Source organism: Prionailurus bengalensis, chromosome E4 (assembly GCF_016509475.1).
Source record: "Prionailurus bengalensis isolate Pbe53 chromosome E4, Fcat_Pben_1.1_paternal_pri, whole genome shotgun sequence".
Lineage (NCBI taxonomy): Eukaryota > Metazoa > Chordata > Mammalia > Carnivora > Felidae > Prionailurus > Prionailurus bengalensis.
The window spans coordinates 36,598,339-36,618,210 of NC_057360.1; the positions used below are offsets into that span (position 1 = coordinate 36,598,339).

The following is a 19,872-nucleotide window of genomic DNA, read 5'->3' on the forward strand; positions in this document are numbered from 1 at the left end:
TCTCCTCTATCCCACTGTCCCCCCACACACCCCACACAGAGCTGAGTTGGGTGCCCTCTTCAGGCTCACTCCTCTACACCGTGCAACCTCTCAAATAGGCCTTCCTACGCTATTACAATCACTGATTTCAAACTTCGCGAATGTCATCTTTTTAACTGCTCTTCACCTGTGCTGGACGCTCAGAAACATTCAATGAATGAACAAAAGAGGGCTGAATGTCTAATACTAATATGGTGTTTATGCTCTTCTTCTCGTCGTCATCTTTTGATGTCTATTAAAAATTAATATCTCAACAACTCTGGTCAAGCCAGAATTAGTTGGGGATTTCCTAAAAGGGTGGCTTTTCAAAATTGCTGAGGAAAATTTCGATGCTATTTTAAAAAGATGGCTATTGTATTTGAAAGGCAGTGCAATATCATTGTTGACTCAAGTTCTAGAATAAAAAAAAAAAAAAACCAGGTTCAAATACTAACCCCACCTCTTAGAACTGTGTGACCTTGGCAAGCTATCTCACCTTCCATTTCCTCATCTTTATGAAAAGGTTTACAGTCCCTACTTCATATGGTCACCATGAAGATAAGCTAGAAATGCAGGCTCTAAGCACATTTACTGACATAAACACTAAATTGTAATTTTTATTACTATTTCTATGAAACATTTAAATGGAAGCCTAATCAGAAAAAATAAATCAATAAATAAGGCTTTATAATCATATGCTACATACAGCTTTATTACCTGAAAATTTATAAACAAAAAAATATCTTAATGGAATTCACTGAACAAAGACGTAAATCTACTTACACACTTATCAAAGCTGTTAATCACAAATTACAAATGGAGTGTCAACATAGATGGGGGAAGAGACGGTAAAACCTAACTAGAAACCGACAGAAGTACATTTGATCTTTAGTTCAGAGATCTTTCCACCATAAGCAAACTGCATCTTTTTAATTAATTCGACTTTATAAGGCTTTCTTTAAAATTAAAATGCTCCCTTGAGGGCTGTCTATCAGTTGTTCACACCTCACTGTGAATTACTTTAATCAGATAAATACATAAAGTAACACCAGCTACTTAAAGAAATTGTTATTCGAAGAGTAGTGAGAAGAGGGGTAGCTTTAAAACTAGTGTGCTTGGCATGGAGTAGGCCTGTTTAATGCTCATAGTGAGCATCTTTATGCAGTCACCGGACAGCATGATGACAATGGCACCCGCAAGATGACAGCAGGGGAATTTTAAGGACCATCAAAGCCAACTCTCCTCTACTAGGTAGTATGAGGTGCTCTTTAAGGAAACTTCCAGTGTTATTATTCCACTGTTCTCTTCTGCAATATGCCCTAAGACCCCAAGTAGCACCAACTTCCTAAATACTTCTAAAAAAACAAAACAAAACAAAAATCAATTGACAAGCACCTGTGGCAAATTCCCACAAAGCAAAAATGACTGAACCACCACAGAACCATGAAACAAGACACCCTTTTCTACAGAGAAAATTAAATCACTACCTGGAATAAGTCAACTTATCCTTGATTTATATAAACTAAGAGTCTAACTACACCCAAAATAAATACAAAAAGAAAACCATTCAACTTAACAATACAGGAACACCAGAGTGTTTCAGCGGTTTCTCAAAGCTATCTTTAATGCTTTCTGGCTCAAGTAAAAATATCTTTAAAAAGAATCTCTCCTAGTTTCTCTAATGTTACTTGAGCATAACCCTGAGAGCTTTAAAATGGGGGAAAAAATTCTGAATGTTAAATATTAAGAAGTATTTCCAGGGAAGAAACATTCTTTTGGAACTGATTGAGAACATACTTCACACTCAATGCCTTTGATTTTCATTGTTATTTAAAATAATACTCTGGCTGTCTGCTTAAAGTACCCCAAAAATGCCTACTGCTAAATGTATATTTTAAAAGGTAAATTATTGCCTTGCAATACCTTGCAAATCAAACATAAAGATTTGGTGGCAAAGAAAAGGGGATATTATTTGAGCATAAGAAAACCCTCCAAATGAGAGAGTATCAAGAGAATATGAGGAACATATCAGGTCAAGGAAACAAGACTGTTCCAAGGAAAAAACCCTGAACAAACCTGTGGGGCTGTGGCAACAGAGCAGTGCCCAAGCAACAGTCCCACGGCACACCCCTGTGAAGGAGAGGGCCACCATCCCCCACAGAGAACAGTGGGAAGTCAACATTAAAAACCAAGAAGTGACCTTGGATTGAAGCAGCCAAACTAAAGAATATGTGAACATATCGAAGTACCTAATGAGATATGTCACAATCAAACCATTAAAATCAAACTCTGCAGCACCCCATCAAGGTATCAAGCAACAAATACTGAACGCAGAAAGCCGATGTGCTTTTTACACTTGCAGGCGGCGATGCCAGGAAGCACGTAACGCTCCAAAGCCAAGTATAAAAGTACAGCTATTCTTAAATTTTCTATAATAAAACAAAAAATGGCATACCTCAAAGATATAGTTCTAAAGAACCACATTAAATTTTGTCCCTGGTTAGTAACTATGAGAAAACACTTTTCCTTCAACAATCTACGACGTAAAGGTAATGATACTTCGAGTCACGATGACTCTAAATGATCCCCATGCTAGGTGTGAGGATCCCCATTGGTAGGTGGGATGGGGAATAAATGGGCTTTAAGGTAGACTCCAAAGCACACGTATATAGCAACTGTCCCAGTAAATCTTGTGATGGGAGAAGAGAGCAAGCAGATGTGGGTCCTGAATGGAAAGAGCTTAAGCACAGAGTATCCCAAAATAAGCCCACTGGTCCAAGATATACATGGTCATATATTCCTATTGTCCCTGCTTCGGTCATACCAGCACACACTTAAGATCACTTCTGCAACAAGCAGCTCTCGGTGAATTAATCTGATCCACATCTATTTGACCAATGGCCAGGTACCATGCTAGGTCCAATTTCTTCTATTCATTCTGCAAATATTCACTTAACATGCCAGATACTGTGCTAGGCTTTTCTCTAAAGGTTACAAATTAATAAGTGATGGCCCGGTTCTTAAACAACTTATTTTAAGCAGAGCAAACAGACACTCAGACCCAGCTGTATGTCTATATACTACTATATCAGACATATCTGAAGAACAGTAAGTGCTAAAATACAGGCAGAAGCAAAATGCTATGGATTCTGTGGAAACAGCATCCCTACAGACAAAATTTATCAAATGCAAAACCAAGCTTAGAAATACCCTTTCTTGTGCAGGGCATGGGGGTTAGTAAGTTAGGATTCTCTGGCCTAAGGTTCTCATTTAAGAACAGAGTAGGAGGCAGTTAAGCTGTTAACACAGCTAGAGATCAGAAAGGTGGATAACTTGATACTGGGTTGGATGGGTCTATAAATAGAAAGTCAGTTAGCAAAGGGAGATTTGTTCCTAACAGAAATTACTGTAGCAAAGGAGAAAGGAATAAAGAAAACAAGATTTGCTAAAGAAATGTGTGAAAACTACTAATAAATAGCTACAGCTGTTACATCAAAGATTCATTGAGGCGGCTGGGTGGCTCAGTTGGTTAAGCATCCCACTTTGGCTCAGGCCATGATCTCACAGTTAGTGGTTTCAAGCCCTATGTCTGGCTCTATGCTGATAGCTCAGACCCTGGAGCCTCTTTAGGATTCTGTATCTCCCTGGCTCTCTGCCCCTCCCCCACTCATGCTCTGTCTCTTTCTGTTTCCCAAAAGTAAACTAAACGTTAAAAAAAAAAAAAGATTCACTAAACACAGAGACATAAATCTCTGGGGGAGGGGGATATCCTGAGCCAGCATCAATAACCACAAAGGAAGAGCTCGGTATTTTTTTTTACGTGGAATTACCCTGGATTCATTAATTTCAGGGAGGACACTGTATTCCTGTTTCAAATATATATATATATATATATATATATATATATATATATATCTGCACCATATATAGATTATACCCTAATATTTCCTTGAATGGTAAAAATGAAGCCTCTCCCGACCTGATTTGAAGTTACTACCCAATGAGAGGCAATAGAGCAGATTTTTAAAGTTAGCTTAAATCTATTAAAAAGCAGATTAAAACACACACTCTGGAGCCAGACTACTTTGGGCAAGTTTCTTCATTTCTCTGTGCTTCGGTTTCCCCGTGTGCAAAATGAAGATAAGCATTTCCCTCCCATAGGATGTTCATGAGATTTAAACAGTTAGCACATGCAGAACAGTCAGAATTGAGCCCAGCACAGAGTGCTATGTAAGTGTTAGCAGTCTTGCTGCTGCTGTTGCTGCTACCACTGGAGGTGGAGCTCTCAACAAAATGTAAAAGAGAAAGCTAGAGTACCAAGGCCACTGCCTGGAAGAAAAACCCTAAGAGGAGGCATCTTCAACTCTGTATTGAGGAAGGGTTACTCTTCAGTTCCCTGAAGTCCTGAATCACTTTGGAGAATGCAGGGGCAGTGTGGTAACAACAAATTCTGCTATTAGAATTAAGGAGAGGCCATCACTGCTGGCTGTATTTTGCTGACTGCTGGGAAACATGAAAGACAGCAAAGAGAGGGGTGACAATAGCAATTCCCTAGGAAATCTACCAGGAAGAGTATTAAGATCTAAATTTTGGCATTTCACTCTTGGATAGTTGCCACAGAAGTTACTAGGGAAGTTGTCCCGCCAGGGAAACATCCATGAAAATATGGGCCAACCAGTCCACAAGATACCATCAGAACCAATTCTACTAACACAAGGGGACACAACAAAGAAACACCACCAACTACTCTCGTGACAATTTTTTAATTGGTGGGGCCTCCATATGACACTATTTCCCAGTGTTTTAAATGTGTTGTTGTCAAAAAATCAATGTCATGTCTTTGAAACAAGTCCAAATAGCAATAGATCAGATGAAGAGCACCCTTTTATCAGAACTAGCTATATTAAGTTATATTTCAACAACTAGTACCATTTCGAGTAACCAACTAAAACTTAAGTAGTAATTTGTTTCTGAAGATATTTGTGAAGTAAACAAAAGAGAGTATTTAAAACCTCTCTATTAGAAAGTGAACAAGAGAAACATGCCAACTATCTATATGTAATATTACCAATCTTAGCATAAAACAAGTTTATCCTGAGCATAGTATTTTCTATTGGATCAACAGATAATCTTCAAAAAATAAATGAATATTCTGAGAAGTGCAGAGAGCATTTTAATGGATTTCCCAACATCTACTCCTTGCCAGTTGTTTAGTAATAATCAATCATGATAATCTTGCCACTCACCCCTCTACCACTACCCCCACCAATGATTATTTTCCGAATGGTTGGGCCCGTGCCAACTTAGACCAATGGGATCCAATGTTTTGGAAGTTTCTGGGAAAGAAATGTTCTGGCTCTAAACAGAGTGCCATGAAAAGCCAGTGTCTGTCACCCCCCAAGGTCATAAAAGAGAAAGGAGGGTTCCAACTTCTCTTGACAGCCACCCTACAACCAGGAATTTAAATCTTCCAATGATACCAGTTACGATGAGAGGCAGAGCTGAGATGGAGAAAGAACCTGGATTGTTGATGACCTACTTCCAGACTTCCTCTTAAATGAACTATCAAGTTCACTCATTGCTTAAATTGGTTTTATATTTGTGCCCCAAAACACCCTAATTTACACATTTTGTTTTTCAGGCTTTTTACTGTGTAAGAATGTCATCCATGTTCACCAGAAGACTAGCAAAACAACAAAACAACAACAAAAACTACCCTATTTTAAACAAACTGATGCACCTATCAGATTCATTAAAATAAATAGATTTTATTGACAGTTACATAGGAATATTCCAATAACTCTAATAATTTCTGGGCATTTTCCCTTTACTATTTATCAATAAAGTAGAAAGTTAATCAAAACATTTAGAAACATCAATGTGACATAAAATTTTAGTTACATAGTAGCATTACTTTTTAAAGCACAAAAAGTGTAACTTGTTAGAACCAAAAATATTAGTCATATTCATACTATTTAAGCCACAATTAAAATAAAGACAGTTACTTATACCTTTAATATAGTTGGCTTCAGCTTTATTAAAAATCTGTAGAGGGGCGCCTGGGTGGCTCAGTCAGTTAAGCATACGACTTCAGCTCAGGTCATGATCTCATGGTTCATGAGGTGGAGCCCCATGTAGGGCTCTGTGCTGACAGCTCAGAGCCTGGAGCCTGCTTCAGATTCTGTGTCTCCTCTCTTTCTCTCTCTCTCTCTCTACCCCTCCCCACTCATGCTCTCTCTGTTTTTAAATAGTAAAATAAACGTTTAAATAACGTTTTTAAAGTGTTAAAAAAAATTTCTTAAAATCTTTAGAATTTGCTGCCCGTGAGTCACCTTAATGGCATACATGGGTAGAATGGATTAATCGCAACCTACAGAGAGGCTAAAGTGTTCATTTTAGCTATTTGTTATATCCCCAACCTCACTGGGCTGGAGAAACTATTAAAATACAAATGAAGAGGTTTCTAATGAGTAGTGATTTAAACAATAACAACAGTAAAAAGGCAAGAAAGGAATAAAAGAAGGGCAGAAGCAGAAGATAAAAACTGGAATAACTAGTTCCTAAAAAATGGCAAAGGGCAAAGGGAGGAAGGAAGGAGAAGACACTCAGAAGTCCTTATGGAAAGGTCACAATGTCTCCGACACATGATACAGATCGGATGTTATATAAGGCAGATTGATCCTTGTAACAAAATCACTTTAGCATGCATCTAAAATTATAGAGTACTCATGTTTTACAAAGGAATTCAGCCTGTTTTACAAACACATCAGGTGAGCATCACCCACCTTAGCTAATGTTATGGTATAGGTATTCTGAAGACTTATTCATACCATAAATACACTAAAGAATAAATTTAAATTGGAGCTGAAAAAATAATGCATCCATTTCAGTCTTCAAAGGGAACTTAGCTGTGCCCAGGAAGAACGTAAATAGACCAACTTTAATACACGTAGGAAAGCAAAAGATAACCTTTTTAATTTGAAAAAGCTTCCTACAACCTATGTAGGCTCACTCCTCGCCTGGGGACAAACCTGATCACAGCTATAGTTCAAACAGGCCAGAAGTATAGCAGGCAGGACTGGTGGAGTCAGGAACATGTGTGACTTCATGCCTAAAATTAGCCAAGTCCATTTCACCACAAGCTGGGTTGGGCTCCTCTATTTTAAGGTGTGCAGCTCCAAATTGCTTAAGAGTATATAATTGCTGGCCAGATTCTGGAGCTAAGAGTGTCAGCAGACCTGCCACCAAGTCTTTAGAGTGGGCAAGCAGTCCACAGGATCCCACACTTAATCATCATGATTTATCTACAATCTAAGTACACTGTAAGTGAAATCACACACTGGAGATATCCATGAAAACGTATCACACAAGGGCACGTCAAAAAGGAAGAGAGAGCCCTTCCTCTTTTGTACCACACCTCCCCCTGATGCACACATATTACATATGACAAATTGGGGGAAAAAACTGACAAAATTATTTAGAAGTGACAGCTGAAACCATTCCAAGTAATGTCACACTATTATTTACCTCCCTCGGAAAGTGCTCTGCTCCTGGGGTAAATCCCACAGAAGGGGCTACTCAGTCTGCACTCTGCATTCTGGAAACATTAGAAGGGAACTGGTGTGGCTCCCATTGCTCTGGTAGGAGAATTTCCACTAATGTTTACAATAGGGGCTACCTTTTAAAAGACAAATGAAAGAAAACGACAAGTGTGCCTTCCTGCCAAAACTAACCATCATTCTACCAACAAATGGTAAAGCTGAGTTCTATGGCCTTAAGGTACACCTGAAAATTAAGCTGTACAGATAACATTCACGATTCCTACAATCTCATGGCAAAGACCTAGCCATCTATTTTATTAACAGAAGTTTGAGATGCTACATTCAGAACATACAGTTAGTGCTACCATTATCCTGATACTATTATGTTCTGGTAGGCTACCACACTAACGCTTGTTTTGATAGACTCAACTATTTTAAGAATTAACAAAACACACATACCTTCATTTTCAGAGGCATGACATTTCACTTTCAATACCAAGTCAAAGGTTCTCTCTGGATTTTCCCTAAAAGAAAAAGAAATTTGTGGTATTTATTTCCTATGACAAATAACTAAGCATCTCTGCAGAGTTTATATTTTCTTAACTCAAAAAACTAATCTTGGTCTTGTTGCAATATGTTCCATTAAACTATATGAGCACAATGTAGAAAATACCGAAGTTTTTTCCCCAATTCAGCAATGTTAGAGGCTTAGGAGTTCTGAGACCTGCAGCAAACATTTAACCTCAGCCTGTTTTCTCACCTATAAAGTGCCTTGTTCACTTCGAAGAATAATTGTGAGGATTATATATCAACTAATATATATGGAAGTACTTTATAAAGTATTCAGTGCTGTATAAACGTAAACCACTGACTTTATCTCATTGAATCAAAACTGGAAAGCCAGTATGCTCCTAAGTATCTCTACCTTTTCCTGCCAACAAAGCTGGCCAGCAGGTTCTCAGGCTTTTTTTTTTTTTTTTTTTTAAATTTTTTTTTTTTTTTCAACGTTTATTTATTTTTGGGACAGAGAGAGACAGAGCATGAACGGGGGAGGGGCAGAGAGAGAGGGAGACACAGAATCGGAAACAGTCTCCAGGCTCCGAGCCATCAGCCCAGAGCCCGACGCGGGGCTCGAACTCCCGGACCGCGAGATCGTGACCTGGCTGAAGTCGGACGCTCAACCGACTGCGCCACCCAGGCGCCCCTCTCAGGCTTTTTTAAAAAGACTTTCAAGGGGCGCCTGGGTGGCACAGTCGGTTAAGCGTCCGACTTCAGCCAGGTCACGATCTTGCGGTCTGTGAGTGGTCTGTGAGTGGTCTGTGAGTTCGAGCCCCGCGTCGGGCTCTGGGCTGATGGCTCAGAGCCTGGAGCCTGTTTCTGATTCTGTGTCTCCCTCTCTCTCTGCCCTTCCCCCGTTCATGCTCTGTCTCTCTCTGTCCCAAAAATAAATAAACGTTGAAAAAAAAATAAAAAAAAAAGACTTTCAATATAAATGTAAATGATGAATACCTGGTTCCACCTGCCACATTCTAGACCACCACAGAACAGTCATAATGCTCCTTAAATGTGACACTTTGCATATGCTCCTCTTGAGATGTAATTACTGCCAACCATGTTTAAAGTAGCAAACCATACGTAAACTGCAAGGCTAACAACAAAAACCTTGCTTTATGTCGATTATCTTTGGAGAAATCACACATATGCCTCAATATTCGAGTTTCCCACTAGGAACAAAAGGTTGCTTCATTCTGAAGTTACCCACTTCTTTACTAACTTTTCGTACACTCAACCTATTCATTAGTTTAATTTCAAAAAGCAAGTTTACATCTAGTGAGACACATTTTCTAACATAGTTCTGTTTTAATGTCTTTCTGCTAGAAGATAAAAGATTAGGCCAAATCTGAGACCACAATGTCCACGTGACCGAAGTGTTAACCTATCTGTTATTCCTGCTAAGGAGACCTTAGTGTCTTTGCACATTGGCTGTTTTTAATATGCACTTCATTCAATAAAGTGATGCCAGTTTTGGCTTCTAAGTAAACATGAACTTTTCTAAACTTATTACAAGAATCTAAAATCACAGGAAGTGACAAGCTATATAAATTAATTTAGAAATATACATATCCTCAGCCCTCCCACTATTAACTAGCCCTCCCACTATTAACTTGTTTCAACGGAAATAATACAGACTTAGGTGACCTCCTCCCTCACAATCCAATTAATGTCATAAAGTATACCTTTTAAATCACTTATGCTGCCCCCACTCATATCAAACACTGAAGAAAATAACTTTAAATCACATAATTTTCCCCTTTTCTTAATATTTTTTACAATCTCTCTTAGGTGCAAAAAAGTAAATATTGATTCAATTATACTGTGAAATTTTACAAGCCTTCCACACTAATACAAATATAAACAGTACTCATTATTTTAAATTGGGGGGGAGGGGTGTGAACAGGGAGTAAAGGAGGAAGAAAATCTTTGCAAAGTAACTTTTGGAGGAAAAACAAAAAACAAAAAACCTAAAACTCATACCTCTGAGACGCAAAACAAATCACCACACTTACTCAAATTGCTTTTTACATAATCAGGGTCCAGATGAAAAACATCCACTGATGTATACTTTAGCATGCACATAAAAATACTATCTAATTGGATACCATTTTGCAAGTATCGTGCATACACCTAGTGCCTATGTAAACAAATATCAGAGGCCAACTGAATAAGAAAAACCGGAGGAAAACCTCTCAGATCAACTGACAACTGCACTTAAAAATGAAACGGTTATCTTCGCCTTAGGAAAATGCTTTGAATATGAATCGCTTAACCTCAACCCTAACCCTCCCGGACACCAGACAACCGACAGTCACGTCTGCCACACTCCGGGAGGAACAAGAAACCCACAGCGGGTGGCGGCAGGAGCCGCCAGGCCTCCTCCAGCACCTAGAGACGCGGGCGTCGCCCCGGCGCTGCGGGCCGCTCACGGAGGAGCCCCGCCGACCCCGCCGGGCCGGGGGCGCGGGGCCGGGCAGGCTTTGCGGCCTAGCGCTGTCCCGCCGGCCGGCCGCGCGCGCGCGCGCGCGGGGGCCGGGCCGACGTCGCCGTCTGGGGTCCGGCCGCCGCGGGGCGCCCCCCGCCCGCCCGCGACCCCCACTCACTTGGTCCTGCAGTCCATGGTTACATGTCGGTGTGGGGCTGTCCGTCCCGCCCCCGCGCCGGCCTGGAAGCCCCCTGCCCGGCGCTCGGAGGGTCGCGCCGCCCCCGCCCACGCCGGCCGCCCCGCGGGGAAGCAGGCAACTCACAGCGGCGGCGGCGGCGGGCCCATGTCGGCGGCGCCCCCGGCGCTTCCCCGCCTCCCACCCCACCCCCCGGAGCCTTTTTGTGACAGCAGCAGCGGCAGCGGTGGCGCGGCCGCCGCCCCCGTCTCCGCCGGCCGCCGCCCCCGCCGCCTCCGAGGCTGGGGCCTCACAGTTCCTGCGACCGGGGCCGCCCGCAGCGGCTCCAGCACCTTCTGCAAACCAGGAAGTCGCCGGGAGGGGGAAGGGGCGCGCGCGGGGGCGGCCTCACCTGGGCCGCGCGGCCCGCGGGCCGGAGCCTGAGGAAGACACGGGGCGGGGTCCCCCCGCGCCCCGAGGGGCCGGAGGGTCGAGGGGAGCGCAAGTGTCTGCCCGGATGACCCACGTACCGTTCTGTAACCGAGCCAGAAACGCAAGGTGTCCCCTGTGTCCTCAGCCCCGGAGCAGCCGACTTCCTTTCTGGGTCCAGTCCAGGCTTCAGGGCTACAACCCACCTCAAAAGCAAAGTAACCGAAAAAGCACCTCGATTTTGCAGTATTTTCCACACCGCATGCACACGGAATTGGATCACTAATTAATGGGTATTGTTTGTTAGAACCTTCGTCATTTTAGGCCGTTTCATTTCGTTTCAGGCTGCACATTCGGAGCTCGAGTTGATGCTCCTGGCTCCTGCCTCACTCCAGCTGTGTCCCGTTACTGCTCTGTGAAATCCAGAGCCGCCCCCCTCCTGATTCAGGAATGTTCAGACGTGTGCACCTGCTAAATAGCCTTGTCAAGTAGCAAAATGGTAGTGCTCCACTCGCCTGCACATATGGAAGCCAGACGTTCTTATGCCACAGGACTGCAGCATACCAAGGATTGACTTTGGACACATTCTCCAAGCGGCAGGCCTCACAGAACTGCAGTCTAGGAAGCTCAGAGAGGGCCCAACTGAGGGTGAGAGGGGCTGATACATAAAAAACTAAGATTTACAGGGCACTGAAGTACCTGTTAAGCAGGTTATATGCATCACCACAGTACTTGCCAGAACTCTGTGTGATAGATAACTTGCGTCAGCGTTTTGCAGGTTGATAAACAGGCCAAGCTAATCCAGTGGGCAATGGCAAAGCTGGATTTCAGAACAGGTCTACTTGATGCTGATATTTACTGCTACCATGTACTGGCTCTCCGTGTTCTTCTGCCTTATTTCTAGAATCAACTGGGAAGAGATCTAGGAAAAGTTTTCTAATGCACACTTAAAAGAGTGTACAGGATTGGACTCCTACACAGATCTTCTGGAGAAGGCTTCTTCCATTAACGTTACCACCTTACACGTGGCCACAGTGTTTTTCATCCAAATGGGGGTTGTTTCAGACTTTATTCATGCAAAAGGTAAGATGATGAGAGGAAATCAAGTGTGGTATGAACAGGGTGTGAGTCATGAGACATAAAAGTCATACAATGAGTTTTGGGAATTAATTCGGAAGCCAAAACCTAACATTAAACACAGTTATTCAGATCTTAAATGTTCTTGCCAAAATATGTGTTACTTGGTCAACAAAGTGAAATATATTTCATAGCCACAGACCTAATAGTCAAAAATAAGGTCAGGACATAAAAGGGAAACAAAAAAAAAATAGATTTAAACATGAGGTACCATCATAGCTTGACTTGGGGTGAGACACTTCAGTTTCTCGGTTCCTACATTTGTAAAATGGGAATTATTACTTGTATATCACATGAACAACGTGATATTCAAGTTAAAAAGCATTACACATTTGTGTGATCTTTTAAGAAATTATTCTGTGGATTTCAGTTTCAAAATTAGACAATCTATCTATACCACATATTTTTTCCCCAAATGAAGCTTTTTTCTACCTAAAAAAGTTACCATAGTCCAAAGCCTTGAAAAAAAATTCTGCAAACTGAAAACCACTTCTGCTCCAAATGCTACCAAATTTCTCAAACTTCTTCTTTCATTATAATTCATTCTTTTCCCAGACAAACAAACAAACAAACCCTACCTGGAATGCCTACATCAGGAGTTTTTAATTAGTGGTAAGGAAATATTAATACAATTGTTTTCCCTATCCATTTATTGGGATTTAAGTGACAGTCGTACCCCTGCATAATATAAAATTGCTATTTTTTTTTCAATTTATCTTAAGTATTTATGAAGGGAAGACACTGCATATGCACACACAAAGCAAATCTTTTTAAACCAGCTTTTAGGCTGACCATGATGAGGCGATTTATCTATTCTGATATTACTGAGGTAAAAGGATAGAAACACAGATGGACACAATTTGCACAATTTGTTAAAAATTATAGTAAAAGGAAAAGTTTTATACACTTATTTTGGTGATATGTTTATTGAAGCCAGTCGTATAATTTTAGTAATACTCATTTCATATGGAACTTCTGATATGACAGAGTCAAGGTGATATATCTTCACAAGATCGTATTTCAGCGATAATATTTCCTACTTAGCAACTGATAGTAACATTTTTCAGGACCGCAGTTGTCAAAGAACATTGTCTATATTGGTGCCAGAGAACACAGTCTATAAACTATTAGTCTTTTTTAATATTTTAAGCTTATTTTAAATTGTTTGCCTGTGTTTATAAGACGTATATATTCAGCAGTTCTTGCGCAAGGTATTTCAAAAATGTGCCTCCTTGATCAGATCTCGCCTATGGTTTTAGCTTGCCTATCCCAAATTGCAATATCTGTTATTCCCAAATAAACTTATTTTTGCTGGTAAAAATCTGACAGTTTTATTTTTAAGGTGAATATTACTTTGTGATCAGAAGTGGGATCCGGAGAAGAGCCCCAGCAACTCTCAGGCGGGTGAGCAAACAGATGCTACAGAGCCAATGGAGTTCACCGCTTAGTTGGCAACCCTGGAGTTTGAGGGTAAGTTTTTTTCCTGCATTTAGAGCTCTACTCTCTTTGTGTTTCGGCTCTCCCGACTTTACTCGGTTCTGTTTTGAAGGCCTATCCTTCCTGGGAGTACTTGTTTGTTCTTTGGTCTGACTCCTTCTTAGAAGCAGGTTGTTTCTAGTGGAACTGTGCCTGTTGGAAGCGTGTTGGCCTTCAATCCAATTCCTTTTCAGAACCAGACTGTTGGTAGTGGAACTGTTCTGGCCTTTGGTCTGATTCCTTCTGGAACCAGGACGTTCCTGTTGAAACTGTGCTGTTTAGGAATTTTTCTCTTAGCTCTAGGAAAAAAAAACCTCTAAGAAATGGGATTGCTGTCATCAAAATGCTTGGACAGTAGCGGTTCCCCCCACTACTAGGACTCTGGTGGTTTTATGTTTAAAAACTATGATCCTTCCTCATATGCATTTCTAGACTAAATGGATCAACTTAACCAAAAGAAATTTGGAACTTCAGTGGTCATTGTGGGGAATTTTCAATCTCCCCAAACTTATTTGTTTCTCTCAAAATTAAATTAGAAGGCTGCAGCTCCTAAAAAATAAAACAAAAAAGCACCAACCAACCAACCAACAAAAGGCCTCGATCAAGTATTATGGTCGTATTATTGATCTCTTCTATTACCATGATTGTGTTGTTGGTATCTTCTATTACTATATTTGCATCTGCTCGATAATTCATTCATGGAAGAGATGAGTTAAAATTTCCTAGTATGTTGGTAGGTTTGCCTGTCTCAGCTTATAATTCTGTCAATTTTTGCTTTCTATAGTTGGGGGGGTGTTATAATATGCAAACCGGTTTATAATTATTTTATTTGCCTGGTAAATTTACCATTACGTTGTGACCTTCTTTAATTTTAGTAATGCTTTTGCCTTAACATTAAAATGGCTTTCTTTTTAAAAAAATTTATTTTTTAGTTTTTATATTGAGGGAGTGCATGCACATACATGCATGAGCAGGGGAAGGGCAGAGAGAGAGAGATGGAGAGAGAGAATCCCAGGCAGATTCCACGCTGTCAGTGCAGAACCCGACACGGGGCTTGATCCTACAAACCATGAGATCACAACCTGAGCCGAAAACAAGAGTCAGATGCTTACCTGACTGAGCCACCCAGACACCCCTAAATCGCTTTCTTCTGATTAGTATTTGCCTAGTATTATTATAACCCTTTTCATCATATTATATTAAAACTTTCTAAGTCATTATGTTTCAGATTTATCTAATTCATGTTAATTTTGACTTTTAGTCTACTCTAATGATGATTGTATCTTAGACCAAGCATTTAAACCATTCCATGCTTTATAATTGCTGATATATTGAAATTTACTTTTGCCATCTAATGTGCTCCCCATTTATATTTTTCTGATCTATATATTTTTTTCACCATTGCCTTCTTTGGGATTATTGATTGTTTTTTGGTTTTGTTTGTGCTTCTACTTCTCTTCCTAGATTCTAGTTTGGAAGTTATGTACTCTATTCCTGTTCACTTAGTGGTTATCCTAATTTTAACAGGTAAATTTTAACTCATTAAATTCTGAGTTTATATCCATCTACCTTCTGCCAGATACTACCAGGACCTTTAAAAGATCCTTAAAACTGACTTTCATCAGTTCTGGAAAATTCTGAACTCCATTCTTTCTCCCCTTTCCTTCTGGGACTCTGTATACACATTCTCATTTGCTCTCCATATCTCTTAACATTTCTTTCATAGTTTCTTTTTTCTTATCTTTCTAAGCCGAATTCTGGATAATTTTGCAGACATCCTACTGTGCATTAATTCTTTCTCTGGCTTTGTCTCATCTTCTGTTAAAGCTTTTTAGTTTTTAGTGTATCTTATTTTCATTTCTAAAGTTCTGCTTGGTTATTTTAAATCTGCTTTCTCTTCATTCATATTTTAAGCCTTTGCTTAATTTCTTAAAATATATTTAGCATACATATTTTAGATTCTATTTCTGATAATTCCAATTGCTGAAGCACTTGTGAGTCTGATTCTACTATCTGATTTTCTTCTAGCCATTACTTATGGTGTCTTGTTTTTTCTATGTGTGATGATTTATTTTTATGCTACCTGATCCTTGGAGTTTTATATGTGGAAATGTAGTGAGATCTGAAAAGAAGAGTTCTCTGGAAAGAATATTTGTTTATCTTTGGGTATATGTCTGGGGGGTTACTATCCATTCAGGACCCTTTCATACTAAATTCTCAACTTGAAATTTTTCAGACCACCATGGGAGATCTGGCTTATATATATGAATCTTTAAGGAGGATTTCTGCCCCACCCTACCTCCACATCTGCCCCAGTGTTTGAGACAATCAGTTTCCCTTGAATTCTTTGGAATGCCAGGTTATGAGGGGTATCCTATTGGACTCCCCATGTTAGGAAGGTACTCAAGCTCCATGAGGCTATAAAAAGTGCTCAAAGCTCATCTAGCTTAACAAATACCTTCAAGATGAACAGTGGCTCTGGTGGCTACTTTTACACATTACCAACCTGCACCCCCCACCACCACTACCAAGTATTCCTTACTTCCTTGACTATTCTTGAATGCATTTGATCATTGCATTCTACCCTGACAGCTCCTTACCTTTTGGAGTATGGAAAGAGAAACAATGTAAACTCTAGAATGGTATTTTTGATATAATACTGTTAAAGAACTTCAACTTCAGTGTAACTTAACTAGACTTATGCAGACTGTGAGCTTTACCAATTTATATCAAGGTTTTGAGTTCCAAACAATTAACTTACAAATGAACTTTTAGACACAATCCTCTCATGAGTTATAATCAGCATGTATCCAAGTCAGACACTCCCTACACTCTAACTCTGTGTTGCCTCCTATTATTGTTCTTAGGTGAAATTTGTTAATAGTATCACCATCTTCATTTATTATGGGATACAAGTCCTTTATATAAAGTATTTAGAAAGTCAAATTTCCTGAAGTCCTTAGAAAATCATCTTGAAAATATTTTAGCAGAAACTGCTTTTTTATATCAACTGAGATAATGTTAAGAACATTCTCCAAGTATATTACTCTTTTTATACTTAGCAACATCATGAATTTGAATCTGAAAGTGAAGTTCTCTTTCAAAATGACATATACTACTTCTAAACAGAGAGACAGTAGAAGAGAAGAATTGGGATTTCCAGAAAGTATGCTTCCCCTGTTGTTTTCACAACTCATGGCCTGTAAAGTTAGTGTTCAGTGTTCATTTGAAAGCCAACTCTAAGAAAAAAAATGTTGTTTTCCAGTTTTGGAGACAAAAAGGCTCAGATTATTCTTAACATCTTTATTACCAAATCTGAACATATCCAAATATTTATAAAATGCAAGTGGGGAATGATATTTGTTTCTTTTGCTGCTAAACTATTAGTGAAAAAGATAGTAAAATTCTCAAAAATAACACAGCAAAGATACTCTCTTCCCTCCATATTTCAGGTGATTTGCCCAAAATTATAGAATCAAATTTTCTTACCTCTGACCAGCTCTTGCTAGTTCATCCTTATCTTTATCTTGGCATCTGCCAGACATTGGAAAACTTAAAACAGTCTTTGGAGTTAAGAAAAAGAAATATTTGAAGCAGAGTATCACCACCAGACTGTAATCAGAGAAGACAGATTTTTTTCATGGACTCTTTGAGGAGCCTCATTTGGGTTACAAGAAACAGAGCAATGTTTGTGTAACACTGTGGCAATGCCTGGGAAAGAATCTCCTAACTCCACCTACCAGACACTCCACATAAATAAAAACATCTTTATCATATGGCTATTCCACTCACACCCATTTAATACTCTCAGGAGAATGCATAATCACACCAATGAGCCACGACATTAGAATTTCGTGGAAGGAAACATATAGGGGCATCTAATATGACATTAATAGTCCAACAAAATTAATAACCCCTATAAGCAACTCTAATTCTGATATAGAGAAATGATCAAAATAAATTCCTGTAATAAAAAAATTCCTATATGCCAAGTTCCACTTTCATAAAATATAAGAAAATAACAAAGTAAATATTACATGCACTTAAATCTGGTCACTTCTAGGGGGAGAAAGAAAAACACTACATGCCAGCATTGAACTCAAATACCAGGTAAAATCATACGGTTCCACAGCAGAAGATCCTTAGAGTGATAAACAGAGATTCAAAACTTCAAAATATTTGACCACCTCCCCTTTTTTATGGTTTCAAGCAAAGCCAAAATAAAAATAAACAGGGACTGAGAAGTCTCCTGGGCTTCAAAAGTATGGATGTCATCTTTTCTCTCTGCTGTTGTCTCTGATGTCACACCCAAGACATAGGCAAGTATTTCTGAAGAAGACCTCTGCTTGTAATCTTTTCTGAGAGAGAAGAAGCAGCAGAATGAAACTGGTAAAGGTCTTCTTAGTTTGTTGGGGATTTGCTTCCTTTGTAACAAGGACTCAGTCTCACCTGCCATTCTTCATTCACTATGTGTAATTCCAGGAGTCTTCTCCTGGCAGTCAGGATAGCTGCACTTGGCTGGAGTGGGATGGCGGCATCTGGACTCATGACTCAGCCTGATAGTCTGTTTGTGACTGAGTGGAATCCTCACATCAGGATGGACTGACCACTCTTTCTATCTACTATACGGCCACTCCCTGGGTCTTCTCTTTACTTCCTGCCAGGTTGAATTGTGGATCAGGAACATACAACATTAGTGTGTGCACTGTGTATGGTAATTACAATGTGTTCTCACAGTGGTTGCTTTAGAAGACTACCAAGTAAGTGCTACTAATTCCTATTCAGTGATGACACGAGACCATTGATTACCATGCAACCCATTTATTTCTGTACGTTTTTCTAACACAAACATGTTGCTCTTCCCCTTTAAATAAGCAGGTATGAATTCTTAAGTAATACATGCACAAATTCATGAGGAGAGGTCTAATATTAGAATCAGGAGGAAGGTTTTCAATCAAGTGGCCTACTATTGAGTTCAAAGCAATTCACTCCAGCAAGCCAGCTGGCAAAACTATTTCCAGTTTGTGAAAGAGAAAAAAATTTCTTAACATTTGAGTCACTGCACTATTTCATGCGCAAGGACTTCATGTACATACCAGAAAGGCAAGCCTTACCACATTTGCATGTATCCTTTTATAGTTGTTGTGGTTTTGCCAAGTGCTTTATGATCGCTTTTTATTAGCTAGGGCTCTCAATAGTCCTGTGAGGTATAGATTAGTAGGTAAAACAGGTATGATGCATGATGAAGCAGGAAGTGAACTCCCTAGAGACATTTTATTCCAAGAACGCCTGTGTGGAAGAATGCACTTTCCCCTGTTTGCCAGAGGCACCAGGAAATAAAGTTGGCCTGCAAAATACTACTGAGCCATTTTTAAAAGCCTTTTTCTTCATAAAGCACATGTCTATCTCTTTTCTCTCTCGCTCTCTCTCACTCACTCACTTGCAAAATAAAACTAGGTTTATATTTCAATTCAAACGTATTATCATGTGGCATCTCCCTCATTGATATCTTTACCCAAGTTACAAGCAGTATTAAATGCTTTAGAAGTCATATCTTTTTTGAAAAGTCCTTTGTACAAGTTGTAGGATATATAAAAGCATTTATGTAACAAACTAAAACAGTTTGTTATATAAAACTAAAAGAAACTAGAAAAATATTGTTCTTCATTTTACAAATAATGAAAGCTAAAGGTGAAAAAAACTTTAACATAATTAGTCCATAGACAAACTATCTTTGGGGAAAGACAGTCTGGAAATAGGATTTTCTGGTTGTCAAAGATGAAAAAGCCAAACTAAAGTATAATTCTCTATGAATATTCATAAAGATAGATATTTTATGATTCTTGTTATCTTATGCCATATATTTGCGAAGTTAATCTCCATTCGACTTAGAATTTTTAACCTATTACATTAAAATTACATATTAGGGAAAAAATATGTGGTAGGAATTTTCTATGCAAATGGGGGCCTAGAAAAAAAAAGAGACCAATGAACATAAACTGTCTACATCATCAAGCTGCATGTGACAAGAAATGGATGCTAGAAACAGCTGCCTGGGCAGATCTGAATTAGCAATTACCTTATGATGGGTTCAATCACTTGCCCTTGAACCAGTG

General features: G+C 39.5%; 1 protein-coding gene across 2 annotated transcripts in view; it reads right to left on the reverse strand.

Moving 5' to 3' along the window:
• The window catches only part of DENND1B (DENN domain containing 1B), a 261,965-nt gene extending 250,869 nt beyond the window's left edge, over nucleotides 1–11,096 (reverse strand). The window contains exons 1-2 of one of the 2 annotated variants that reach the window (XM_043567911.1): nucleotides 10,718–11,096; nucleotides 8,019–8,083 (exon numbers count right to left, since the gene is read on the reverse strand). In XM_043567911.1, the coding sequence (XP_043423846.1) occupies nucleotides 8,019–8,083; nucleotides 10,718–10,734 (82 nt within the window). In that variant the 5' untranslated portion in view covers nucleotides 10,735–11,096. The remainder of the gene's footprint in view (nucleotides 1–8,018; nucleotides 8,084–10,717) is intronic. The other variant, XM_043567912.1, reaches the window with a different exon arrangement.
• Nucleotides 11,097–19,872: the final 8,776 nt, after the last annotated feature.